The following is a 16853-nucleotide window of genomic DNA, read 5'->3' on the forward strand; positions in this document are numbered from 1 at the left end:
ATTTGAGACAGCAATAAAAATCATAAGAACTAACAATGGGACTGAATTTTTCATGACCAATTTCTTTGCCAACAAAGGGATAGTGCACCAAACTTCATGTGTCAATACTCCACAACAAAACAATATATTTGAAAGGAAACATAATCATTTATTAAATGTAGTAAGAGCTCTCATGATACAATCTCATTTACCCAAAATTTAATACCACACTTCTTTTGTCAATACTCCACAACAAAACAGGATATTTGAAAGGAAACTTAGTTATTTATTAAATGTAGTAAGAGCGCTCATGATACAATCTCATTACCCAAAATTTACTAGTCATATTCTGTGATACATGTTGTCCACATTATAAACATGCTTTCCACACCTGTTTTAGATCATTTTTCACTTTATGAAATGCTTTACAAAACTAAAGTATATTTTAATCAATTAAATGTGTTTGGATCTTTATGTTATGCTAGCACTTTATCAACAAATAGAAGAAATTTTGATTTAAGAGCATATAAATGTATTTTTCTTGGTTTTAAAAAGGGGACAAAAGGATATGTTTTGTTAAATATTCAATCCAGAGAAATTTATGTGTCTAGAGATGTGTTTTCTATGAACATATTTTTCCATATCAAAGTGTTCAAACTAACAGTCCTAAAATTCATGATCAAAGTTCTTTTATTGAAGATCAATCCATTTTGAGTCAATCATCACAAGTCATTCCTATACCTTATGATAATTTTGATAATAACAGTAATAATGACCATGAATCTGACATTGAGGTTCCAGAAGAAGTATGTACACAAATAGATCAAAACATCAATGAAGGCCATGACACAAAACAAAACATCAATGAAGGCCAATTTGAATGAGTACTAGAACATAAAGATCACCTGAGTATCTAAAGGATTATCATTGTAACCTTAATGTTTCCAATATATCTTCAAGAGTTAAATATCCTTTAAATTTTGTGTTGTCTTATAATAAATTATCATCTGCTTACTCATCCTTTGTTATGTCGATTTCTTCACATGTTGAGCCAAACACTTATTCTGAAGCTGTAAAACATGATTGTTGGAGAAAGGCTATACAATGTGAGATATCTACTTTGGAGTCAAATCAAACATGGGAGGCTGTCATTCTGCCCAAGGACAAAGCTGCAATAGGTTGCAAATTAGTGTTCAAAATAAAATATAACGCTAATGGGATTGTTGAAAGGTGTAAGGCAAGGTTAGTGGCAAAGGGATACACCCAAACAGAAGGTATTTACTACCTTGATACTTTCTCTCCAATGGAAAAGATGACAACTATAAGATTGCTTCGTTCCCTAGCTTCTATCTATAACTGGGAATTGAAATAGTTAGATATAAACATGCTTTTTTACATGGAGAGTTGAAAGAAGATGTATACATTGTTGCTCCTCTTGGATTGACTTCTATTCAACCAAGACAAGTTTGTAAATTAAAAAAAGCTTTATATGACCTTAAGCAAGTTAGCAGAGAATCGTTTGCCAAATTATCATTCTTTTTGCTTTCCGCTTAATATACACAATCTATGAATGATTATTCCTTATTCATTAATTCTTTTGAATGATCTTTTACAACATTATTGGTGTATGTGGATGATATAATATTGACAAGAAATGATAAGGAAAAGATTGATCAAATCAAACAAGCCTTAAATGAGACATTAAAGATCAAGGATCTTAGGGATTTAAGATATTTTCTTGGTCTTGAAGTAGCAAACTGGTGAATCAAAGAAAATATGCACTAGAATTACTAACAGATGCAGGTCTTTTAGCCTGCAAACCTGCAGTCACTCCAATTGATAATGTTGCTAAATTATCTTCTACTGGAAATGAACCTTTCACATATGTTCAAGCATACAGAAGATTGATTGGAAGACTTATGTATCTCACTAATACTCGACCTAACATAACTTTTTCTATTCAGTAACTCTCTCAATTTCTTGCTAAGCCTATAATAGCTCATTATACTACAGCAATTAGAATTCTTAGATATATTAAAGGAGCTCTAAGTCTTGGTTTATTTTTCTCTTCTAGCAGTTCTACTCATCTAAAAGCCTTTTGTGATAATGATTGGGGCACTTGCAGTGATTCAAGACAATTAGTGACTAGTTTTAGTGTGTATCTTGGGAATTTTCTCATATCTTACAAATCAAAGAAGCAAGGAACAATATCAAAGAGTTCTTGTGAAGCTGAATATAAAGCAATGGCCACTGTTACATGTGAGATTCAGTGGCTAACTTATCTTCTTCAAAATTTCAAAGTTTCTTTTGAGCAACTATCTCTTTTGTACTGTGACAATGACTCACCAAGATACATTGCAGCAAATCCCATGTTTCACGAGCATACAAAATATATAGAAATAGATTGTCATATTGTCAAGGAAAAATTGAAGAAAGGTCTCATTCACTTGCTTCCCATTTCCACCCCAGAGTAGCTAGTAGACATCTATATTCAAGAGTATTTGTTTGTTCAAGTTGGTTCTCATCAATATTTGCTCCATATATGATATGGATACAAGACTTCTAGAAGGAAGCTAATATCAATTTTGTTATTTTGTCTTTTTTAACATAATCAAATTGTAATCTTTTTTATTCTTAGTTGATTCTTTTGAACAAGTATCTTGCTTTTATTAGTTCATTATTTTGCAATATTCTTTTTAGTTAGGCCAAAAATAGGTGTCCTACTTGTATATATATAACTCCCGAGAGAGATAAATATTCATTCCCAAATTATTTCCTTCCTTCTTCTTTTTTTTATCATCTTTTCTAATAATAATTTATTTTTAAGCTTAGATATTTCTAAAATTTCTAAATTGAACCGTAAACGCTCTAGTAGAAATGCATTTGCGCGAGAAAGAGCGAAGATCCAGTTTTAATCATTCATCAGCAAGAGTACGAAAAATTTAGCATCTTCAATTTCTTAGTTTCTTACCGTACGCCTTTAGACAGGTACCTGTAAAAGAACCTGGAGCATGATATTCAACGAAAAACATAGTTTACCAACATTGCAATTAGATTTATAATAAAATAAATTTTTTATGTTTTGATAAACTAGAACAACGCCGTTTTACCACGATATTTACCCTAAATCGGAACCAGTAGATAAATAAAAGGAGAATAAAATATTCTGAGGGGTAATTTAAACCTCACACAGCACATCTCCAACATAGAGTAGCAAATTCCCATGAGCTCAAACCAGAAGTATAAATGCCCAAATGATAGAGAATAAAAGAAGTTACTTGCGTGACAACGGGAATCAAAACAAGGATATAACGTATTGCTACCTATCCAAAACTGAGAAGGGAACAAATGAGGAGAAAAGAATGAAGCCTAATCCGCGTGGTGGGGCAAAGACCACACGGACTTGGGATCAAAGCAAATGGATTTGAATTCTCTCCTATTATTAAATAATACCGTATGATCCCTTCAAAATATAAAATAAAACAATTATTCTTCTTAATTTTTATTTATGGGACCTATAATCAATTTAATGATTATTTAATAAAAAATCTGTCTTCATAAAATATGAAAACGTTTATATAAATTAAACATGCATTATGCTTTATAATTTAAAAATATATATAAAAATCAGCCTTTCGGACTCATTTTAATGATATAAATATTATTTTATTATATTAAAGAAACAAGTATTTATTGTATTAAAAATATAGTTAATATGTTTACTAATAAAGAATGATTATTTTATTTTCCTAAAATAAATTATAAAATATTAATATTAATATTAATACAATTGTATTTTTAATATAATAATATTTTATATTATTTATTACATTTATTTATAAAATAAAATAAATATGTCATCTTTCAAATTTGCATCGCCCTTTTAATTGAAATACAGATGATTTAGCAATCAGACACGGCATTTGGCTGGTTTTGACCGAGTAAACACTATCAAACTAGCGTGCGTGACGTATATGACTAAAAATAGTTATAGATTTGCCTAAACATAAAAATAATATACTTATAAATACAAATATTAAAATTTAATAAACATGATAAAAATAAAAAAAATAGTTATATATGAGTGCGCGTAATTATTTTTATTTTTATAATATTTAAGAAATAAATTAAAAATTACAATATATTTAGGGTCTATTTTAAAAATGTCGAAAAATCACAATAAGCTCCTTTCGATTGCTAGCCGTCCAACATTCAACGAGAATGAATAATCATTTAAGACTCATTTAAGAGTAATTGTACACACATTTAATGTTTCATACACAATTGTCTTTAGGAATCTTAATTAAAAGGTGCTTCTCACTACATGGATTCAAAACTTTTGTTAGATAAGATACGATAGATTACACCATGAGCTGGAACTGCTACACTTCTTTAACACCATTACATGACATATGCAATCTCTTCCCTTACTCGGCCAAATATTAACTTAAGAGTTGGAATGTCTCGAGTACGTTTGCATCAAAGCAACTTGATTACTAAACCACATTGAGCTTTACATATCAAGTATTTAATTTTAATGGACAAGTACATATTCTCAAATTACTAGAAAAGTTTTGCCAAACAACACTGTTAAGATGCTCAAACATACATATTTTCTTATAAGAAGCGTATCATTATTTATTATAGTTTGTGCAATGTTTTTTTGTTTCTTCATGAGTAATGATTCATTTGTGTAACCAACCCCAGTTAAATGTTTATTCACCAAGTTTTTATCACATTATAACTTATTATATAAATTTGATTATAAAATTTATCAAAATAAATTAAAAAATTATTTTATTAAAATGTAATAAAATTAATTTTGATAAAAATCATAAATTGTTTTTATAAGTTTTTTAAATAGTCTCTAAATAAGTTATCCTCTCCCTCCAATAATAATAATATAATTTACAATGATTTTTTCTTTAGACAGGTGCAACATTACTAGATTAGGTGTATTGTTAAACTTTATTGATAAAGTAAATTGTAACATTCTTTTAATTACTTAAAATAAAAAATTAAACAAAAGGTAATATATTTTAAAAAAATCATAAAATATTGAATCAAATATAAAAATATTTCTCATTTCTTTTTTCCAAACAAATATCATAATAATTTCTTATAAATAAATTAAAGGACAAAAGTGAGTTACATTTGATAATATATTCTTTTTAAGATGTATTGTCTTGACCCGTTTTAATCAATAATGAATTTTTGTTTCCACCCTTACGTATAAAACATATTTATGAATTAAGATTAAATAATAATATTAGGAGTTAAATTTAATAAAATGACACTTAATAATTTTTATTATTAGTAAATTTTATTAATCTATTTGTTTAATTTAAAGTTCTTATAAAATAAATCAAGTTTACAAAAATTTTACATAATTCAATGACACTTTATAGCCTCATTGTATTTCAACGGATGAAGTATTATATAAAATTAATATAAGAAAATAGCTATTCCTTAATTACATATCTATGGATAGCTAAATCATATGCAAACTTTTAAATGCATAATCTCGCTTATAATATTACAACAGTAAACAACTAGATTGATAAAATATACTTTTAATAGAAAAATGTTATTAAAATGACATGTCATTAAGTTTGACCGTCAGTGTCATGATCATGTATACATGAGTAATGGTAGATTCTCATATTATTTAACATATAAATTTTTTTACTTATATAAAATGTAATACATGTCATTGTATAGAAAGAAAAAGTTAAAAATAAAAGCTAATTAATATTTTTAAACACACGTGTCATTTCTATGAGTAACAAAATTGTGCACTAAAATAATATGAGAATTAACCATATAAGTACAGGAAATGTTATAGCTAGTCAGAAAAATAAAATTTGATCATTAAATTATTTAAAATTTTCAAGATTCTATTTTATATATATATATATATATATAGAGAGAGAGAGAGAGAGAGAGAGAGAAAAGCTTGGTGGAAGCATTGAAATTAAAATGATATACTTTTGTATTACGAAGCAAGTTTTAACTTTAATTGGCGGGAGATGCTTGAAGGAAAAAAAAAGCATGAAAGTGCACCTTGCTTAGAGGAGAAAAAGGACAAGAAAAAAGTCTATGCAACTTTGCTAGGTTAGTGTCCACCAAAATATATGTAGCTAGAAATTTGTTTGTTTTTAAGATCTCAATTTGTGACTGTGTTTTATGAATATAATTTTATTTTAACACTGAGCATGTTCTATTCTTTTTAATGGTCTCATTCATTTTGATTTGGACTAGCAGAACTTTAATATAAATTTTAATAAATAATGGTAATTTTAATCCAATAAAAATATACATAATTTAATAAAATGACATATTTAATAATTTTTATTAAAATAAAAATCTATTAATCTAACTATTAATTTATGTAATATTATTATGATTATCATGTATATAAATTTTATTCAACTCAAGAAATTGTAGATATGCTTAGTAGTAGCTTCCAACGATTTCTATTAGATTCGGCCTCATAACATATGTAAACAAATACTAGTAATAATATGGATTGGTTATAACCATAGACTCTTCGTGTTGTGCAATTTTAGATATTTTGGATAGTTATTGTAATTTTATAGTAGAAATTAGAGAAATCAGGAGTGAAGATTTAAGAAGAAAAAAAATTCATACGATGACTAAGGATTCATACTCTCACGTGAGATGAAAACAAAGACATTAAAGAAAAAAAAAATCATAACTTTGAAGAAGACTATGAAACTTGTTATATGAAACATGAAAATAAAAGTAAAAAGTATAAAACTCACTATCAAAATATGGAAGTAGAAAGTAAAAAATAGAAAGCCAAAGAGATTATGTTGAAGGGGTAAAAGATAAAGTCGCAATGCAAGAGGTCAAAAGTAGTAGCACACAGCAACACAAAGAAACTTTTGATATACTTGTATTAGAAGTGTAAAATAAACATGAAATGGTCGAGTTGAATATTAATGATTTAAGAATATTGAACTCATGTCAAACCATTTCTACTTTTTAATAACGTAAAACTAACTTTTTAATTTATTTTACCCAATACTCGAACCAATTCATTCATTACATACTTTTTGTTGTTCGATTAGTATGAGTTTAGTTGATGCAGTAAAAGCTTCTCACTCCAAGATATGTTATCTATAATAATGATTTATTTATATTTTAAAAAATATATTATATGTTAAAATAAAATATCAAATAATTTTGAAATTATTAAAAATTTTATAAATAATATATTTGATAAAAATTTCAAAATTAATGAATGAATAAATAAAATTATTTTAAATAAAATGTTATCAAAATATATATAGAGAGAGAAAAGGAAGAATACTATACAATTAACACTTAACATGTATAGTAAATTTAGAAAGAGTAGAGAAAAAATAATAAGTAATGACAAAAATAAAACTACAATCCTACAATAAGTAAATCACTTTAAGATGAAATCTTGCATGCTCAAGTTATTGTTATGCAACAATTATAAAAGTGATTGTTAAAAAATTAATTAAAATAATCATTAAAATCTTATATTTTTATGTCACAGTAAAATATAGTAGTTGTATACTTATAACTTGATCCTATGAAATGATTTTATCATTAGTGATTGACACATAATATAATTTATCAAAATATTATTGCTAAGATTCATAATCAAAATTCAATTCATATTGATTGATGAAATAATGAATCTATTTTGGTTATAAGACATGAGTTACCCATTTGTCATGTATAATTAATTAGTTGTCTAGTTAGTTTTTTCTCCAATTAGTCAATCGAGAAAATATACTCATTATTCAAAAAGCAAGTATGTAATGTGGACACTCATATGTATGCTTCTAAATTAACAAGCAAACTAGTATTAAGAGACTAATTCAACTCATTAGCTTTTTAAGGAGAGACATTTATTCAAAAGAACACTTTTGACATTGATAACCAATTGTTATAAATAAATTTTTTAAGACTTCATTAATAATTGAAACTTTATTTAGGCTAGTTTTAGCTTTAAGAATAAGGCCATCAACAAACATAAGGTGTGAGATTTGGTCCCAACTTTTCCAAAGGAGAAAAGACAACCTAAGTACAACACATATGAAATATTATGTGCCAATTGCTCAATGCAAAGAACAAAATGATAGGAAAAAATAGTCTCCTTGTCAAACGCATTTATAAGGAGATGAGGAAAAGAAGTTACAATTGCAATTGATATAGGAGAGATACACTAATGAATAAGTTCCAATAGTTACAAGTTAGAACTAATTATTGTGAGAGTTTTCTTGACTAAAATCTACTTTAGGTGATCAAATACCTTATCTAGGTCTAATTTAAAAATCATGAACCCTTTTTTCCTTTAAGATGTTTAAAAAGTGATTGACCTTTTGAAAAATGATGATATTTTATTATTACCTTGTCTTGTTGGTACAAAATTGGTTTGATCTTAGGAGATTAAAAAAATAAAACAATTCTTAATTTTATTAGTTATGTTTTTCATCATCATTTTGTATATTTCATTGAAAATAAATATCTGACAAAATTATTATGCTTTCTTTGAGGCTTCACATTTTGGAATTAGCATAATAAGGATGTAATTGACTTCTTTTATAGTCTTGTGCTATGTCCAAACTTTAGTCACAAATATACATATACAAGGCATAATGAACCCAATTTTTCTTAAAGAATACAACATAATAGTTGTTTAGACCAAGTAGTTTTAGGCCACCCATAATAAAAAAGTATGCTTCATTTCATCATCTAATATAAAATAGGTTAAGGTTTTTAATACCCTATACTAGTAATTAAGGAAAATAGTTAATTGTGTTAATAACACTATAAAGTGAAGGATCAATGGAAAGTAAATTTTCATAGAAAGAAAGAATGATCTTATGCATTTTTTAATGGTTGTATATCTATCACATCTTTGAATCTCTCCTTTGAAACTCTACAAAAGAAGAATGGTTCCAAAACATTTGGTAACTTTACTAAGAAAGTGTGTAAATGATAGATGGAGCATATTGTACAATTACACATCCTAATTCTAATTCATAAATATCTACACTTGAATGAGTTTATGAACTCACTACAAAAAAAACATTTCAAAATAAAAAGAAAATTAAAATTTTCAAACAATTAGCAATGGAAATGGACACTAAAAAGCTATTTGTTTATACTTTAAATCAATTTTTAATTGTTAATATTAAAAGCTTAGATAAATTGTTTAATTAGCTAGGTAAATAAAAACTTTTCATAAAATTTTTATTTTTTTATTTTGAAAACTAAAGGTGAAATAGCTAAAATATTTTTTAATTTTCTATTTCACATTTCCAATTTAAAAAGAGAAAAATCACAAGGAAGTATGCTTTTATCGATGACACAAATGTAGATAAATAAAAAATAACATTGAGATTATCAATAAAAAAATATTTGAACAGTCAAATAAATATACTAAAATAATTTTAAATTTACTCCATCATTGAATTTTTCATCTACTTATTTTTTTATTTTTATTATTTCATAGTCTTGTCATAATTTCATGTAGTTCTTTTCTTGATAAGTTGGATTTTGTCAAGTTTTTAGTCTAAAAATAGAGAAAAGAAAAAATTTCCAAGCGGTGACATGTTAGGTGGTAGGAATTTTTATTATCACTATCCACCTTCTAGAATTATAGACAATGCGTTTTATTGACTAGATCTTGTAAAAAAATTTGCTTTAATATTATTCAAATGTATGCTAATCTTACTATACATTAAATAGAGCAAAATTGCATAACAAAAGAATGGAACAAAATTGCTCTTTTACGAGTTATATTTTTACTACTACTACACTTTAAATTGAAGCATGTATTTTACTTGGGTTGACATAAAGATCATTCTAAAAAAAATTACAAGAAATTAAAAATCATGATGAAGTAAAAGTAAAAAAAAAGAAAAAAACTAGAGAAAATGGTTGAATCAAGTGTTCACAATTTTTATTTTATAAAATTAATGTTCAAAAATAGTTTTGATAGTTTTAATCAAAGATAAAATAAACTTCAACAAAAAAATTATTTTAGACTTTTAAATATAATAATATGAAAAAGAATAAGAGCACTCAAAATTTATACCAATTCATTCAAAAATACCAAAACTATCTCCAATCCTTGATTCTTCATCAAGATTTTTTTATAGGAAACGTGATTTGCAAGAAGAAAAGAAATAAAACCTTGAAAAATATATGAAAATATACAAATTACAATAGGAAATAAAGAGATGATTTACAAGAAGAGTAACATGACTTATATAGCCAACTAATTTTCTATTTGACATATAGGTATTAATATATCCAACTTGGAATGATAGATACAAATGAACGATAAAAAAATACAATGAACATTGCTAAGAATATTATCAAGCTAACAAATCAAAAATAATTGCTTAACCATCATAAAAGGAAGAAGCTACAAATGCTTAACAAAAGCTTCACTAATTACTTGACCATCTAGCCAAAGCAAACATCATCATCAACAACAAATAATGCTTAACCACTTAAGCAGAAGATATCATAATTTTTTAACTACTTAGCAGAAGTAAAAAAAAACATAAGTAAGAAAGAAATAACTAAAGAATCGAATCACCAAATACTTAGTGTGTATAAACAACCAAAGATAAACAGAGCGCAAATATGACCATTAATCAAGTTTATTGAGACTCCATCATCTATAGCAAGAGCAGAGATAACAATCACGAAAACTCATCTTTCCTTTATCAGAGCAAGTACTAACAAAGACCTCATTGCTCCCTGACGATAACATACGCTTATAACTTTTCAATAGTGCGGGATCTATGCGGGTAAATAGAAAAATCATGCAAAGAAGTAACCATTGGCCATTGATCCTTCATTGGAATTTCTATAATCTTGAAAATGTTGATGAGTTGTTGAAACTTAGAATCCCTTCCAAATAGAGCATGCCTCCTCACCATTTCAGCGAAGATGCAACAAGTCGGCCATATGTCAATATTGATGGAGTAGTGAATGGATCTAAGGAGAACCTTAAGGGCTCTATACTAGACTATAAATGATCTTGTAAATGTATCTCTTAAGAGGAATAGTGAAAAACTTCGTAGTTGTAGTAGTGAGCAACATCTTGCAAAGCTTAAAAAAGAAGCTTTGAACGAAGGCAGAAGGAAGAAGACAAGGATTGGTACCTGTATAGTGTGAATCAATGAATTTCTTGAGATTAGTGTGAAGGTATTCGAAGACGAGAACAAGGATTGGAGGATGCAACTTTTGATTTGGAATTTTTGGCTTTGTAACAAGAACTAATGAAGGAGTGCAGTGTGAGAAAAGAGTAAGTATTCTTGAAGTTCAAAGTCAATGCATCGTAAAACATGAGGTCAAACGACCCCTATGCACAATTGATAAAATCTTCATCTCACGGAAGGTGCTATGGCTCTGATACCATGATAGAAAACATGGTTTGCAAGAAGAAAAGAAATAAAAACTTGAACATAATATAAAAAAAAATATTGATTACAAAAGGAAACAAATGAGTGATTTACAAGAAGAATAACATAACTTATATAGCCAACTAATTTTCTATTTGACATAACTACAAACTAAATTTTATACTTTTCACAATTTTCACTGTAAGATTTTAGGGTTTACGGTTTATAGATGCAATGTTTTATACGTGAACTATGTTTGCACAAACTGTTATATGCTCAGAAGCCAAAGTAGCTTCATTCGACAAAAATGCGAATTTTATTAATTAATATTTAATTCTCACCAACTAAATATGCATATTGACAAATATAATCCTCACTAGTGATTATTGTCCAAACATCAAAAGTTAGAGACACTTTGTTAGGAATCTTCGACATAATTTTCACAAATTTACTCTTCTCTTTGATATATATTATATGAATATCCAAGAAAATTGTAAGAAAAAAGTTACTATCTTGGAGATCTGATACTACACCGCTACTCAAAACTTTAGAGAATTCATATGGGCAATTCTTCAATATTTTGTTCATTCACAACAAAATATTTTATTTCTACGATAGTAAAAGAAACATGTTTTTTAGGAGAGAATACTATTTCACCAATCGAGGTATTTACAGTGCATTAGGATTCAAATAGTTGACACAATCTCTAATATTTTCATATACAACAAACTTAAAAGAAAAATCATATAGAATAATGACTTGGACAGACATTTTTTTTATGGATCTTTTGATTAATTTTTCTCATACTAGGATTTTCATCTTACACATTTATATTTTAAGTTCACAATAATTTTACAATTAAGAATATGATGACTTAAATGTGAAATTTTATAATTATTTATGATTTTAGAATTTTTACCATGTTTATACTTGTTGTCCAAACCTTTTTCATTACCATAATTACTGTTTTTACCAATTTTTGTAAAAAAATTTCCAAACATTTGACACTTTTCTTTTAGTTATTTGAATTCTTCTAAACCTTAGAAGAGTTTTAAAAACAATATCATTCTTCACATTTACAAGTTTAACTGTAGATTCTATAATAAAATTTTCTAATTTTTATGTATTAAAAAAAGTTCAAAAATAAACAGTAAAGAAATTGTATTTATATACTTGAAAAGTTTATAAACACTAATTACTCAATATCAAGTGAAATATATAATCTTTCATTTTCAATGCAATATATAAAACTTTTTTATATATACCAAAACATTAAAGTAAACATATATTTACCTGCAAAGTTGTTAAACCTGTTGTAGCTTTTCTTTTTTTTTCCTTAAATTTGAGAGAAATCAACTAATTACCTGTTTGCCAAAATATGAAGTCCATGAAGACAAGGAAGAACTGAAAAAGTGCATCCAAAAATTCTCAACTAAAATTGCTGCACGTGCACAATGCATTTGTTATAAATCACTTTTTACTTCTTTTTTACACTTTTTTCTTTTCAATTCTGGGTACATGCATCTTCTTTGCTTTATGTACGTGCTTTTAATTTTTTTTGGCCATTGTCCATGTGTTTTAGCAATGCATTTTCTTTGGTCCATGTAGTGCTTTTCAATTTTGGCTACACGCACTTTCTTGGTTACAGTTTACAGGAGAAGGCCTGCGCCTTCTTCAAATTTTCCTATTCCCATAAGTCCTAACGATAATCCTTATTAAAAATTTGACAAAAAAAAATAAGACTACAGTAAGTGCAACCAATAACAATTTTCAATTTTCATACTAATTTATGGGTAATAGCAATACAGGAAATTGATTATAGTTGAAGACCACTTTATTGCAAGTAGCTTGGACTAAACATTTACTTATCTATTTCATCACCACACAATTGAAATTCCACACCAAATGTACTAAATTTTCATTTCTTGTTTGATTTATTTAGACCATAGGATATAAATATACAGTGGGAATTTTTGGCAGAGAGAGTTGATGGAGAGGATATAAATGCTATGTTCAATGGACACTTCCTGTGTAAAAAAACGCAGACAACAGGCAAAGTTTTGAAAGAGAGAAAAGACTTGACTCAAAAGACAATACCTAAACTAGCTAGAAGTGCATATAATATAGAGGTGTTGATGAGGCCGAAATTAATTTGAGCGATAAATCCCAAGTTGTGGATGGAAACCCAAAATCCAACTATCAGTGTCAAGCTAGTTCTCTCTCCTTCGCACTACGCAACTTCCTTAGCTTGAATATAGCCAACGTGCTAATGACTTATTTTTCATGTCAGTAAACAAAGGGGCACACGTTATTAGATGACTCCATGGTGGACCACTTGGGAAACCATGCGTGAGGACTAAGGAAACCATCAGCTATTGAAATCGTAACAATGCCAATTGTCTGGGATCATATATAAGGAAATTCCTCGTCAATTTGTCTCAAAACAAACTTGGATTATGAATTTGTTTATTTTTCGTCACATAAATTTGCTAGAAACCCCAAATTCAACGCAATTTGACATTAAAAATCAAAACGGAAAATGACAGACATGTTTAATAATAATGCTTCTAAAATATTTGGGCCCAAAGTGTCTGTCATGAAATATTGAGCACATGGGCCTTAACGTTCTTCCTAAGTTAGTCATCTGTTGTATAGCGAAGGTCTATGGCCTTGATAAAAGACAGAAACACGTTTGTAGGTCCATTAATACTGTTGCCAAACCCAGAGGCTGGAAATATATACACACACATAAGTTTAATTGAATTTTAATTAATTTTGAACATGAGATTTGAAGTCCAATTTATTCTAAATATATTTTTTTTAATTTAACTTTTACAGGATTGAACCCTTACGTTGATTCTGACGTCCGTCCTATATTCTGACGTTGATTTTATGTCCGCGTTGTACGAAGAAAAAGGTTGCTTCGACGTAAAAGATATTCCTATGATGGCTAATAATTTCACAATGAGGCCTAACAGGCACACAGAAATTCCTATGAAAGGACAACAGTAACTTTAAGCTTTTGAACATCTTCAAGGCAATGGTCCTTCCCATGTCGTGGGACTTTCTGAGACAGTTTCCTTTCATTTCATTCTCTCCTTTCCTAGTCTTCGTCCACCCTCACTTTCATAGAAATTTCATATTCCTTAACTTTCGCATTGTGTTATTAAAACAAATAATAATAATAATAATAATAATATGTTTTTATCTCGTGTTATCTTTTGAATAGTTTTTATACTATAAATTATTTATTATTTTAAAACGTTAAAAATTGTTTTTTTTAATAATATCTATCATAACTCTAATCCAACAGTTAATCAACTAACTGATATAATTTCAGCGTTTTTAATAGGCATATTTCAATAAAAATGTTCTATTTTATTATAGTAATCGATAAAACTTGTCAATATTAAATAACATGTAAAATGATAGGGAAAGAGTATACTCCAACATATTTATCATGAAAACAAACATTTCAACTCTCAATTTCCAATGGAAGAGTAATAGGGGTGTTTAGAATCAATCTAAATTGTTTCAATTTGTCAAATCTTTTGAAAAAATAATGAAAACCAAATAAATTGTTAGATGAAAAAAGAAAAAGAAAAAGAAATGCATCTTCTTTTACGGTTTGGTTAACCTTAAATTTATAGTTCTAATATACAAAATTGATCCGAATTACAATCATACTAGTTTTATAGTAATTTTATATTCTGTCCTTATATAAATACTAATTTAAAGTACATCTTATTATAATATATATATATATATATATATATATATAAAACATAAAAGTATTATGATTTATAATCTGTATTAAGATTAAGTTGTAATTAGATTCATTATTTTTTAATTAGTCTTTTTTATACTATGTATTTGACATCTTTTTTATTAAACGTTATCCAAAAAATTAATTATTAAAAGAATTTATGTGTAATGGAGAATCTATACATAGTTTAATTAATAAAATTTTACTTATTTACTAATCAATTTATGTCCCTTAAAAATATGACAAAAAAATTTAAAGTTAATTCAATTCAAACTACAAAATATAAGTTCGAATTAGTTCAAATTTTATATTATTTTTAAACTAATCTAAACTAAATTTTATTTATATAATCAGTGCGAATTTTTTTGTCATAGAAGCGATTCAACTTGAACCACAAATACCACTACAGTGCTCCTTTATTGTGGGAATCTAGCAGCAAATGTTGATATTAACTTTCCCCTTATTTTATACTTTAAGCGTTGACGCTTCTAGGTTTTATCTTCTAGGTGAAACTTACGTGAAGGGTCACATTTATTCGTATAAATATGAATCCAAGAACCGAAGCATGCACAATAAGTTGAAATATCAATAAGGGTTACTATTATCTCTGATTTATCATTAATGGAGCAAAAACCTAGCAACATAAATTTGTCTGGATTATCTTTGTATCTTGGAAATCTCCTTTGCGGTATCAGAATTAAAGGTTTCCTTTCAATTTTAATTTTGTGTTTGCAGTGTTTGTGGAATTGGGCCTCTGAAAATTGGAAGAGTTGGGCCAAGCGTAATAATCCAGAGCAAGCAGCGAAGCAGAGTTCGAGGTGCATTGAAGATGGTGTAAGACTGTGCAAAGAAGAAGTGATTGCGGTGATGGAAAAGCTGGGAATTAGTGTTGAAAGAGGAGGGGATGGAATAGAGGACTTTGGTGAAGGAGAAATCAGTGAGATGTTCGAAAATGAGGCAACTGTGGCAGAGTTGGAAGAAGCTTTTCATGTGTTTGATGAAAACAAAGATGGGTTTATTGATGCCACTGAGTTGCGGAGGGTGTTGTGTTGTTTGGGTTTGGAGAAAGACTTTGTGCAGTGTCAGAAAATGATTCATGCGGTTGATCAAAATGGAGATCAATTAATTGACCATGCTGAGTTTGTCCTCTTTATGGAACAGAGTTTTTGTTGAATGAACCCTTTGTTTCTCACATTGCAGGTCAAGTGTTCCAAATTTGAATCCTCCTATCTTATTAATATTATTAAGTAACGTGATATCATCGTATTTAATAACAGGAAAGGATTCAAATCCAAGTTTTTCTTTCTCTTTTCACTCTTGGTGTGACACGAGAACGAATAACTGAACATATTCAAAGAGATTCTACCATTTAGGCAGGTTTTAAATTTTATGTCATCGTTGTAAATTAAGAAAGAAAAAAAAAAAGAGGCTTGAAATATTTCCCTGTATCGAGTTATCAATCGTAATTCTGTAATTTATTCTGTTTTTTAGGTGTAAATCTGTAATTTATTCTAAATTACAACTTATTTTATGTTTTTAATCAATAATCCAATTACCTTACCATTATCCATTTGGTAATGCTCGAAGAAACCAATTAAAATTTATATAATAGCAAATAAATAAAGGTTATTGTGTTTAGTTTTTATTTAATTGTTTTCCTTTCTTCTAAAAGTTATGAGAAAGAA

General features: G+C 27.6%; 1 protein-coding gene across 1 annotated transcript; it reads left to right on the plus strand.

Annotated features, from left to right (window-relative positions):
* The first annotated feature begins 15789 nt into the window (after window positions 1–15789).
* On the plus strand, window positions 15790–16341 carry LOC113860176 (probable calcium-binding protein CML45). The gene has a single exon (XM_027492847.1). The coding sequence runs from the start codon at window positions 15790–15792 to the stop codon at window positions 16339–16341; it is 552 nt and encodes a 183-aa protein (XP_027348648.1).
* Window positions 16342–16853: the final 512 nt, after the last annotated feature.

The sequence above is a fragment of the Abrus precatorius genome, unplaced genomic scaffold (assembly GCF_003935025.1).
Source record: "Abrus precatorius isolate BTA unplaced genomic scaffold, Abrus_2018 Scaffold2, whole genome shotgun sequence".
NCBI lineage: Eukaryota > Viridiplantae > Streptophyta > Magnoliopsida > Fabales > Fabaceae > Abrus > Abrus precatorius.